Source organism: Lissotriton helveticus, chromosome 11 (assembly GCF_964261635.1).
Source record: "Lissotriton helveticus chromosome 11, aLisHel1.1, whole genome shotgun sequence".
NCBI lineage: Eukaryota > Metazoa > Chordata > Amphibia > Caudata > Salamandridae > Lissotriton > Lissotriton helveticus.
Genome location: NC_136072.1, coordinates 841,650,533 through 841,663,512, shown reverse-complemented (window position 1 = coordinate 841,663,512; position 12,980 = coordinate 841,650,533). Strand labels below are relative to the sequence as shown.

The 12,980-nt window shown below is 43.1% G+C and overlaps 1 protein-coding gene across 4 annotated transcripts in view; it reads left to right on the top strand.

Annotated features, from left to right (window-relative positions):
- Window positions 1–12,980, top strand: part of LOC144792165 (oxysterol-binding protein 2-like) — a 1,552,312-nt gene that overhangs the window by 525,084 nt on the left and 1,014,248 nt on the right. For 2 of the 4 annotated variants that reach the window (XM_078667060.1, XM_078667058.1), the window contains exon 3: window positions 3,026–3,082. The exons of the other annotated variants lie outside the window; for them this stretch is intronic. In XM_078667060.1, the coding sequence (XP_078523186.1) occupies window positions 3,026–3,082 (57 nt within the window). The remainder of the gene's footprint in view (window positions 1–3,025; window positions 3,083–12,980) is intronic. 4 annotated transcript variants of the gene reach the window in all.

The window sequence follows — 12,980 nt, the reverse complement described above, 5'->3', positions numbered from 1 at the left end:
ACATACACACCAGTGGTATTTACAGCAGGGACGACATAAACGTGGGAAAACGAAATTGTGAATTGTATCATGCCATTAAAGAAACTTTAAAGAATTAAGTAGATGGTTAAGCAGAGGGACTCAGGAGCCTTATTGTACTGGCAACCAAGAAGTAGAGTTATGGTATCATTCAGGACAAAACTGGAGACAGAAACTGAAAGCGTGATTCTTTGCAGAAGTTATTAAGCTTTATGGGATAGCAGGAGGTGCCATTGCAGGATGCCTCTTCGTGGGACGCATATCATACCATGTTTTTAACTTTTACAGCTTTCTAAGATTGTTACCTTGTGCTTGGAAAGAGTTACTGAAGATGAATATATGCAACATTCATCTTTAGCTTCGAAGAATTATTTAGTGCTTGGAATCATTTTTAAGACAACATCTTTAAAAGGGAATGTCCTTTTAAAGAGAGAGCAGAAGTGAAAGGAGTTAATGGGGCGTTTTATTTTGTTTTGTAGGAGTTTAATTCAGTTTAGCAGTCGTTGATTCGACAGAATCTTTTCTTTTTCCTCCGGCCCTTGGGACATGGCTCATCCCTTTTGACTTTCCTCAGGCCACTGTCATTTACTTCCACAATAGGTTTGCAAAAGTTTATGGGTACCTTCTAGGCATTACATTGCTTTTTTAACCATGATGGCATATAAATCACCACGTATGATCCCACCTTGGCCAATCTGCCGTCCAGAACTGTGTGATAAGTGGGCTCGAGAAAAACCGGGCTAAGACTGCGCTTCTCCTTCACCGTCCCTTCCATATTTGATAGTCCCTAAACATCTCCGCTCTCCCCTTCTTTAAAGTATTTTTCACTTAAATCCACTTAACTGGAAAAAGGGTCTGCAGGATGCTCACCTCAGCACCAGCACATCCGTCAACATTATCTCTGGTTCCACCTTCTTTCAAATGTGCAGACCACTGTGCTTCCCTTTGCATACCTAATGAGCTATGTAAGAAGTAGCCTCCCTGCCCCCCATTTCAATGTAAATGCAAATGCTCTCTCTCCAGGCTTCCGTGACTACTTACTCACAAGACCTGAAATTCTCCGAAAGCTGCTCTTTTCATCGTAGTCTGAAGAAGGGAGACACCCATAACTCATGGCTGACCTACAGTGCTTAGCTTGCACACTCCTCACTTCATGCCTGCAGCAAAAGTCCAAGCGCTGGAAACCTTCCATTGATAGGATCTGCGTCAGCTTCATTAAATCCTGTGAATGAAATACTGGTACCACTTGAACGTTTCATTTAAATGCTTTAGATTAAACACACATTTTCTTATATAATCATTCTCTCAATTAACCCCTTCGGTGCTGATGACAAAGCCAGCTCGTCATCAGCGTTACCTGCGCTGCGCGGATGACGAGCTGGCTTTGTCATAAACAAGCCATTTTTTTTTTCAGCGCACAGCGGGAAAACGCGGTAGCGCGGTAGGGGCTATAGTCTCCTACCGCCTCCTCACATAACATAACGTGTATTTGTAAGGTGCACTTTCTCTCACCTTAGAGCTGAGTAAAACATGTGTATTGTTACCTAACTCAATGCATCAGAAGGGTGAAAGGCTAGTTGAATAGGATTCCAGCAAGTGATCATTCGATTAAAGACAGAGGCCTGCTGTGGGTGTATTAGGCACTGAGCCACCAGACCCCCAACACTCTTTGGGCTACTGACCCCTGACTCCCTCCTGCTGTTCTTCTCTAAGACCCTCGAGAAGATCATCTTGTGGCACACTCCTCAACTCGCAATATTGAACTTTCCTTGGAACATTACCTTCCGGCTTAGTTTCTTGAACCATCTTTTCCTGATTTCTTGCAGTTCATCTTTCCTGCCTTCATCAACCTACAAGTCTATGTCACCAACTTCCTTTCCATAACCTACCACCTGATGGTACCACACTACCTGATGATCAGTTTAAAATAAAGATTATGAGCTTGCCATCATTCACTGCACCCAAAACCTTGTATTCCCTGATTTCAATCCCTACATATCATTCCTTGCTTCTTTCTGAGATTCAGATTACTTCCTTCACTAAAGCAGCCATCAGTACCATGACCTGCTCAATCTCCGAAAATTGTCCTCTTCATGTTTAATTTCCATTTGGCCAAAACCCATGATTAATTACAACATGGAACTCTAGAACTTCTCCTCTGTTCTTCTGACCCCTTGAAAAAGTCATTCAGTTGACACTCTTGCCAGGGTCAGCCTCCCTAATCCTCTCCTCCCTGCCACCTTCCAGCCTCTGGGTGGATGACTCTCAAACCACAGGATGCATGCTTTCTACTTCCACACCACTGCTTCCCTTTCTGCACTTACGTCTTCTACTCTCTCACCGCCCCAATGCGCCATGTGCCTATCCTAATTGAGGTCACTCTACTGGACTGTGATTCCCTCTAACCTAAGACCACTGCTTCCACATTCATTAAATGTGCCCTAAAAGAATACTCTGGTTAACAAAAAAACAACTACAGACACCACTGCCTCACACCTCGCATCAAAAGCACTATATATCAGTTGTTTACTTTCATGCTAAGTGTACTAATATGGTGTCCCATCACCACCTCACATGCCACCTGGGTAAAGTAAAGATTGCATTGTTCCCATACTATTGCATAGTATGTCCAACGTATAGCATTTCAGGCAGAGATGCTCTAGCAAGCCAATAAATACAAAAATAGTTTATTTGACTGGTTGGTGAATCTGAAAGTTCTAGAGCCAGAGGAGTCATTCATGTCTTGTGTATTGGACATGTGAGTGACCGTTCTCTGGCCCTACCAGTAGCAGTATACTTGTATGGGCAATTTTCTGCCCCCTAATTTTTTTTAACACTTCTATAGATATGAGTCCAACATGTACATATGTATATAATGCCATCTGCTAAGCACATACACTATCTTTAGAATGTAAAAGCCACTGCTTTTCTCTAATATCAAGCTTAATAAAGTGACTTATTTGAAAAACTACTTTCCATGTGGTTCTTAATGCATTTTCTCTCCCAGGTGTACAAGAAGATAGGGATCACCACATCTGTCACAGATGTGTCTGTCTGTGCGGTAGTAAGTTATTTATCTTGTATTTTTTGGTTTTCAAATGATAAAAGTTAAAGCATGGTTTATCAACTCCCAAGATGTGTGTCTATTGCCCTTTCTATTAAGACTCATCAATTGGTTGAGAACTATAACATTCACACGTGCATGATCCCCTCCATTGCCGCTGTCACCTGCCACACAAACACCCTGGTGTGAACATGCCAGGACGTATTTTCCACTCATTTACTATTCTTTACACTTTATCTTTCACATCCACACTGTGTGATACCGGGCATTATGCATGGTTATGGTTGCAAGTAAGGGGGCTTTTACTGGTAGCTCTTGAAATTTCGCTGTTATCAGTTTGTACAATGATATTTCTCTTTTTTGTAAACAGTCACTTTATTGCAATGTTTATCTTGAGTCGTGTGTTTTTTAATTCATGAACCATTATAAAGGCATAGCAAAAATTGTTTTGATGTATCCTTGGCAAGGTACAATATTATGTCACCTAAGACAAGTATCACTGGTTCTGAAAGACCACTGTTATGGGCTGACGGATCTTGGATGAATGCTGAAAAATATTTATGCACTATTTACAACCAGAAAACCTGGTGTCGTCATATAAAAGATATAGCAAAAACTGTGGAAATTGGTCAAGGTCTGACTTCATAGATGATATGATTCGATTGACCGGTTTTGGTTCTACAGATCTTTTTACTTACTATTTTAAGAGACTTCTAAAACTGCTATCCCCTAAAAATGTGGGAGTAAGTTAGGATGTGAATGTCCCCTGCATTGGGTATGGTTGTGTTCTTCTGCCCTTAGTGCCCAACTGAGTGTAGCTGATATCTTGGTTTTGACCCTAGACTTGCACTAATCTAGTGTATGCTCTGAGGTCTAGGCTTGGAAGTAGCTGGTCACCTGACCTCAGGTGCCCAGAAGCCAACCTGCCTTCTGAGAGAGGGAAGGAGCATGGCAGCCCTGCAGGAGGTGCGACTATCCAGGAGAAAACGAAAGCGGTGCTGACGGGGTCTGTCAGAGGAAGGTGGACTGAGGAGAGCAATCTGCATGCCTCTGAAGTCAGCAAGCATCAGACTTCTGTTTGTGGTTCCAGGTGGTAATCACAGAATCATGGCTGCTCATCATCACTAAACCAAGAATACCAATCACGGTTTGACCTGTGCTGCTGTAATCCGAAGAAACGTCACCACGGCTCCTTCTAAGCCACTGTGACACAAAGAACTAGCGACCGAGGCTCATCCTGTGCAGTAGTGACCTGAAGACAGGTATTACTACTTTGTGCTGCTACACCACAAATTATCAACCTAGAGCAGTTTCCAAGTGAGAGCCTACCACACAAAACAGGTTGGAGTGTGGCGGTAATTAGATCCGCCCGTGTGGCCACTGTGACTTCAAGTTACCTGAATCTTTGACAGTGAGGTCCTCAAACGTCAGCTTCCACCGCCTCTGAGGACCATAACCTCACTGCTGCAGGAGAAGGCTGCTTCTGACCCAACGTGAGTGCTCTCTCCCAGAAACTGGTGAGGGACTGCACGCTTCTGCCGGCTGGCTGCTGGTCTAAGCCATACATTTCCTGGACACGCACTGTTGTGAGAATACAGAGACTATTATAGACCTGTGATAAACTAAGCACATTTAGCATAGTAGAGGGAGTTAGTGTGCACCTAAGATTTTCTTATTACGTTAGAAATTCTTATCAGGCGGGGAAAACCGCCTAGACTAGAGGAAAAGGGGGAGGTGAATAGGATAGTGGACTGAGGTACAGTTTGCCTAGTATCCAAATCACAAAATTGTGATTGGTTGTTACTTGTGTCGTTTTTAGGTCTTGCTGGTGTTAGAAGCGCGAAGCGCTGCGTCCAGCGAAAGACCTATTGTTGTGGGTTTGCCGGGAATGTAGGACAGGGGATGTGCACGAGCTTTTCCTTGGCGATTTGACCTCGTGGGCGCGCACGCCCAGCCCGGCGCCGTGCACATCCGCTGTCCTACATTCAGAGCAAGTCAGGCATTCGAAATCACGCGCACACGCACACACACACACACACACACACACGCAGGCACACACACTGCATACACACACGTACTCCCCCCCCCCCCCCCCCCTCACGGGCTCACATGCACAACACAGCCCCCCACTCACCGGGTCTCTTGGGCTCCTCTCATCCCGCGGTGGTGGGGGCGGCTGCACGGGTTGGTAGGCTAATGTCCGCGCTATATAAAAATTCAAAGAATAAAATAAAATAAATACAAATGTTTCCCATGACCGTTCTCCGATCATCACCCTGCCCCTATCCGGAGCCTTACTCTAAACTGTCACGATGTCGCCGAAGGATAGCACCACTTCTCCTACTCCAATCCGGGAGTGGGACTGGCAACCATAGAACCTACCTAGGCCCCAACGGGCAGTCGCAGCCCTCCTACGTTTAATGATCATCACACGTTCCTAAGAAGTATTTCGACGTGGTTTATTTACCGCAAAAGCACATGCTGAATCCCCAGCAAATGAGAATGTCGGAAATCTGAGCATGCAGCCTCTCCAGCCAATGAAAACGTAAGAATTCTGTGCAGCGCTCTAGTATTAGCTGAGCTACCCCTCAACCCGCCTATCGTAGCTTACTTTACATATTCCGAGTTCAACCTAGTCGCGTTCGAATCCAATCATATATTCAGCACTGGAATTGGTTGGTATGCGACCCGGACGTACTGAAATTACGGACGAATGGTCTCAATTTGTCCGAACTTAAGACTGCTTTTATGGACGGTTAGTGTAAGTAGCCGGCAGGTGGTTTCCTTAGGTTTATTTGTTATTTTTTCACAACTGTACTGCTAAAACGGAGCTGGTAAGCAGTACTATCTCGAGTACAGCTGAAGAACATTAATAAGGCTTATTGGTACACATGCAGATTACATTCCCTCTTTAGTTTGCATAGATAACCGGGGTATACAGTGGGACAAGAGGGCAGAGGGTTTAACGCATAGTCAGGGGTATTGAGTGCTATGTAAATGCAATTTCAATAAAATAAATAAAACGGCAGTCAGGAAAACCCACCACCGCCATAAGCGGTAAAATCAATGGGAAAACGGAAAAAAAGCAGACCAGACCCGGGGCACAGACAGATGAGCAAATATATTTTGTATGTTTATTTTCCAGTCCTATTCATTCAGGATGCAAATGTTGATATGTTACAGATTGACCACCCCTCTATATTGTGCCAATCTCAGGGTAAGTTACACATGAGCTACCCTGCTGAACGTCAGTTCTGGTGATCATGTTCTTCCTCTTTTTCTGTTTTTGGGATACGGTTTTGGGGTTCAGCTTCTCTATGAATCATTATGTTTTTGCCAGTGCTGTTTTTAGGCCGAGCATGCTAGACAGTGCAGGCTCTTAATGCGATTATTATGGACTTACCTAGAGCTTCCAGGAGCTTAATATACCCGCCCATGTATTGAATTTGGCAATCTCATTTGCTTACTTCTTATTGTCCCATCATATGTTTTTTCCTCCCTGGAACATAGTCTCGTTGCCATCTCTTTGGCTGGCTGCTACCCTTTCACTGTTCACTTTTAGGGACCTACTTTGTAGTTCGAAACCTATCAGACCGCTGCTGTCTGGTTGCTTAAGGACTTCTTGGTGACTTTCTGAACATCCCTCCCCCGCCCCACACTCCATCCCTCGCCCCACACTCCATCCCTCGCCCCACACTCCATCCCTCGCCCCACACTCCATCCCTCGCCCCACACTCCATCCCTCGCCCACACTCCATCCCTCGCCCTACCACTATCTCTCGCACTCCCTCTATCTCTCGCCCTCCCTCTATCTCTCTCTCACCCTCCCTCTATCTCTTGCCCTCCCTCTATCTCTCGCACCCCCTCTATCTATCTCTCGCCCTCCCTCTATCTCTCGCCCTCCCTCTATCTATCTTTCGCCCTCCCTCTATCTATCGCCCTCCCTCTATCTATATTTCACCCTCCCTCTATCTATCTTTCGCCCTCCTTTATCTATCTATCGCCCTCACTATCTATCGCATCACCATAGCATCACTCGGCACCACCACAGCATCACTCAGGGGCACCACAACATCACTATGCGCTACCACATCATCACTGAATGCCACAGCATCACTCGTCGCCGCCACAACATCATTCAGAGCCACCACAGCATCAATCTGTGCAACCATTCAACAACAACTGATTCGAATATGTTCTCTCAGTGTTTCAAGCTTTATTACAAATGTCACAAAAAGATGTTATTTCACTTCTGTTGTTGGATTTTGTCACAATAAAATACACTGAACATAATCTTCACAAAAGTTATTTACAAAAGTTTAAGCTATTAAGCTATTGCCATTATAAATTACAATACCTTTTATTTAAGTATTAATTATTTAAAAAAATTAAAAGCCATTGTTATTTGTAATATCAATACATCTAAGTCACTTAAATACAACACACATTGCATTACAAATGCTATAGGTGTCACTTTTGCGAAAGTTAAAACTATTGGCATAGTAAATGGCAAAGCTAATAATTTCACTAATTTCAAAACCAACACATAAGTAAAGAATTTGTCATTTACAATACCAATAGCTCAAACTTTCCTGATGCGAGACCTATTGCATTGCAAATGCTTGTTAGTTTCGGTATGTAATCAAGTGATTTTCTTTTTTAAAGTAAATCCCTGGTTGACAATCAGTTATTGTGCTGCTGTGATTATTGAGTTCTGAGCTCAAACACATCCACACTACCTTATTAAGCAGCCCGTGCCTGCTCGCCATCGCTACCACTGAGAGTCAAGTGATGAAAAGGGGTTTACTTGGCCTAGTTTGCACAGTCGTAGTAAGACAGACCTCAGGACATTAGAAGCAAATGACCTCAGCTCCACGGTTATGGCCCAGGGGAATTATGCGGTTGGCATTGAGGGCACAAGCGAATATGGTATTCCCACTCCCATAGCATGTTGAATGATTTGAATGTAAGTGCGGTAAATGTTTTGGATACAAAATGGATACATCAAAGAGTTGACATTGGTTGAAGAGTTAAAATATTATGCAATATTAATGAAGACACTCAGATGAAGCCAGCCACGTGCTGTACTGGAGCAGATTTTTCTCTCTTAAAATAATATTGAAAAGACGATTCTATTTCTACAACATGTGCTCTCCTCAAATAATAAGATTTAATGTGCCCTCGGTTGTATTCATGTGTAAAATGGAGCAGGGTCGCAAACGTTTCGGATAAAATGCTGGTGTATGTTTCCAGGGCATTGGTAATTCACCTCTTGTTTTGCGCACTTGCAAATAATTCTGATTTGCGGAGAAGTGTGAAAGTTTATAAGACCCGTTCCCTTTAGAACAGAAATTATAAGAGACAAGACTCTAAAATTAATTTCTTGATTTTACATTTTCTATGCTTGAAAATTGTGTTTGTAAATTATGTTCAAATAGTGTGCCAACCATGATAGGAAAACTTCTTTTTGGAATACTAAGCCGGGTTGCAAAGAGGTGATATGCTACGTACTGTTAATTTCATGCTTCAGCTAATTCTGTGATACCTGGAAAAAGTAGGCTTCTGCATGGCCCATAGTTTCCATCTCATTATGAATGCATGACGTTAAAATATGGGCAGAAATTACAAAGAACACGAAGACTGCATCCCTGGTGAGATGCTGCTGTAGAATAAACTATTTATTACTTTCTCCATAATACAGTTTTAGGTCAGCATAATACAGTTAATGCACCCATCAGACACCTGTTAAATAATTGAGTAATGGGTTGGTGGCGATGTTATTACATACATAGTATGTATGTCAGGTTGGTTAAGCTTAGACAAGAACTTGCAAATCCTTAAATCTTAACCATTGCTTTTCCTAGCAAAGAACCACGTTATGAGTCTTTGATGAATGAGAAGACAGGGAAAGTGAATTTATTTATGATGCATTTTACATGTTTTTATAGATTTATGGATTTGAATGATCCGTGTATTGATTTTGGTGAGGACCAAAAATATAACTTGTCAATAGATCACGCTCTATATATTTGAGAATTTGGAAAATCAATATTTCTTTTTTTATATAGAAATGTATATTTAGAGATGCATGAACAAGAAAATAATAGAAAATGGTGGTGTGAGGCGAAAAATTTCCAAATTAATATAGAAAGACATTTATTAAGTGTTCAAGTAGTTTAGAGGAAAATACTCTTATTAGCATACCATGCTCGGAATCAGAGAACTCCTATATGACTTAGAGGCCAATATTGATGGGGCTACCACTGAACACAGGAGTGCCCGTTTTCAGCCATGTGAATGGTACGGCTATGATCTTCTGCATAGAAGGAAATTCGTCAACGTTATTTCAGTGATGACTGCGACTATAAGAAGGGGAGCTAATAAACTTTGAAACTTTGAGCTCCTGACATTTAGTAAATGTCCAGGCTAAAATCCTGAATTGCAAGATAGCGGCGCACTTAATACAGCGTTAGGAAAGATGATCAGCTGTGATACAAACAGATTGATAGGATCCCTCAAACAGGGACAGAGCCATATGTTTTCCCTTTAAAGTGGATTTCGATTCAAGCCTGTTGCTTCTTAGAGATGACCCAGAGGCAGCAAAACTGTGTTATTGATAACCGTATTCTTAATTTCTGAAAAATATCCAATGCAGTCCAGAATTAGAATCCACTAGAACAGTTTTGCCTCACTACCATTTCCAGGACTTTGAGGAAGCCAACTACAACAACTGAAATGCCATAACATTGTCCTCCCAAATAAGTAGAAATTGGCATCAAAGGACTAGTGGTGAGAACAGACTGCTTGACTCATAGTTCTCCAATCCTGTGCTGACTCAAAACATGTAATGCATATTGTTTACATGTATGTACAAATCCATTCATAAGATGGTCCTTAAAACACGAAAAAGAGAATCTCTACATAGTGATTTGGACCCCAGCATAATGCCTTAAGAAAATCCTATTAATGGGAAACTGTTTATTCACATCTCAGAAATACTATCTGGCTCATCTATTTACTGTGTGATGGGAGCACACTTTTTTTCTGGCCCTCTATGAATAATACCATCTGCACTTGTAAGTTTTTTTAGAGGAACTGGATGAAAAATGTGCTTAAATGAAAGAAGGCGTCACAGTGGACCTTGTGCCAGTTCTATCACGAAGGCCTTCTGCCACAAACAATTCAGTCCTGACACTGCGAGTTCCGAGCAACTGGGAAGGCTCAAGATGCTGATCAGTGTCAAAGTGAAAGTGCTCCCTGTGTAAATTGTTGTTACAATTAGTTTTCCCTGATTGGAATATTTGATTTACTAGTATGTCCCTAGTAAAGTGCACTGACTGTGCCAGGACCTGTACATCAAATGCAAATAGTGGGCCTGCAGCACTGATTGTGCTACCCACAGGAGTAGCACTGAAAAGGTATCTCAGACCTGCAACCGCAGTGTCTGTGCAGTTTAACCGCCATGTCAACCGGGCAAGTTCACCCACTTGCCACTCCCTAACCTTCCCTTTTCTTACATGTAAGATATCCCTATGGTAGGCCCAAGGTACCCCCCTGGGCAGGGTGCAGGGTATGCGAAAGGTAGGACACGTACTAGTGTGTGTGAGACATGTCCTGATAGTGAAATACTGCCAATTTAGTTTTTCACTATTGAAAGGCTATCTGCCCCATAGGATAGAATAGGAAATACATTGTAACATCTTACATGTATAACTTCCCTTTGGGAACAGATAGAGAAATAAAGTTTAGGCTCTCAGAACTCAGAATTTAATAACACATCTTTTAGTAAAGATTGTGTTTAAATTGTGTGTTTGAAAATGCTACATTTAGAAGGTAGGCATTTTCTTGTTTAACCATTTTGCATGCCTCTGTCTGTTTGTGTATTGACTGTCTGGTTTCGGAGTGACTGGGGCTGGGGATGTGCATTCACTGTAGACAGCCACTTGGGGTTGGGGGGTTGAGGTGTGCCTGGGTCTCCCTGGACACAGAGCTGAGCTGCAATGGGCTTGACTGCATTTTGAGTACCGGGAGGAGATTTCCTTTCACCAGAATAGGGCCTGTCTCCCTTGCACAATGACGTGTCCACCCCCTGTGGTTATACTGCACCAGTGAGGACAGACCTAGTTTGGACTGATCTCAGAGACTCCTGCACAAAGAGAGCAAAGACAAAATGGGGTGTAAGTAGTAGACTTAAAACCCCAGAATGTTAGATCACTTCCGGACTCAAGAGGAAACTTTGTCAAGGAGAAGAGCTGAAGAGCTGTGAGGAGGAGTACTGCCCCTTTGTTGTGTGCTGTGTGGGGTTGACCTACAGTTTATTGTTTCTGCCATGTTGAAGACAAAGACTGAAACTTTGATTTGAACCTGCTTGAAGATGATCTCCAAGGGCCTGTGTGTGATGGCCTCCTGTTCTGACGTCTCAGGGACACAAAGACTTCACCCCCAGCTCCCCTGAACTCTGATGCTGAGAATTCTGACCTGCCCGGAGGTGCCTATTCCAGTTCTGGGTCTCTGGAGGTTGTTCCTGCTGATGGGAGCTGGAAGAAACCTAAAGAACTGAAGAAATCAATGCATTGCTCTTCTTGAGGCTGTTTTTCTGATGCAGCACCGCTGTGCGGGAAGAATCTCCATGCATCGCCTCGCTGCTGCCCAGCCTACGCAGCGGCTTTCGCTGCTGCAGGAACCGAGGGATCGCGGCTGAAGAAACCAATGCAGTACCGCTCAACATGGCTGCATCGATCGCCGACGCATCCCAGATTTCCTAGCATCGTACCAGTGCGGCAAGTTTTCCCAATGCATCACCGGTGGATCAGAACCATCCTGGAGTCAACGCGTTACTTCCCCCTACAGACAGTATTCGACGCATCACTTCTCCTGCATGGAGCAGAACTGTCACATCTCCTCCCCATGGTCTCGGGAACTGACGCATCTCTTTATTTCTTGACCGTTCTCATCTCTGCAGCTGTTTTGCCTTGCAAATTTTGACTCATCTACAGGCACTTTTTGAGAAATCACTCATCCATTGTTTTAGTCTCGTTGAGTTTAGATAAAGCTACTTTATTGTTCCTCAACTGGTGTGGTGTCCATTTGTGGTGTTATCACTGTGGCATTTTGAGTACAAATACTTTTCACATTTGGGATAGGCCTGTCTGCGCGTGCCAATCTAACCAGGGGGTGAGCAGGGGTTATCTAAAATGTGTATCCCCTTTACCCTGCCTAGAAGCAAGGGTCCCTATTTGGAAAAGGGTTCTTACCTCTTTCAACTATAGACCCCCATTTCTAACAGAAATAATCTGGGATCATACATTTTGGCCACGTAGTGTCCCCACACATAAATCAGTTTACATTATAATCAAAGAATTTGAAAGCTAGTTGGGTGACAGAATGTGAGAACCTTCCATGTCAGTCATCTGAATTTAAATTGAATGCAAACCGGGCGAAACAGCTACTGCAGACTAATTAAAGCATGAAATGTGCTGTTTACTACCAATGTTGCAAAGTAAACATGGCTATTGCAAACCCGAGCACACCACACCATCATCTCCTTAGAGGACTTTGAAAACAATAACCTAACCAGCTAAATGGATAGTGTTGGGGGAAAAAAAATCAAAAATAGAAGAGAAAAATCAAGGAAATACAGTAGCAATCATACCAATCAGAAATAGCCCTAGCCGTTCTGTCTAAGACTGAACATCATCTGGCGAGGTTGCAAACTGTCACCAGAGCATCCCGCGTGTGTGACTATGCTGCTTTACAAGATAAAGGGCCAGATGTAGGTAATTTTAATTTACCACCTCTTAAATACCGATTCATACCGAATCGGTATTTAAGAGGTGGTAAAATAGAGGGGGGGGGGAGATGTAGGTATTTCAGGGTCGGTAAATACCAAATCGTTAAG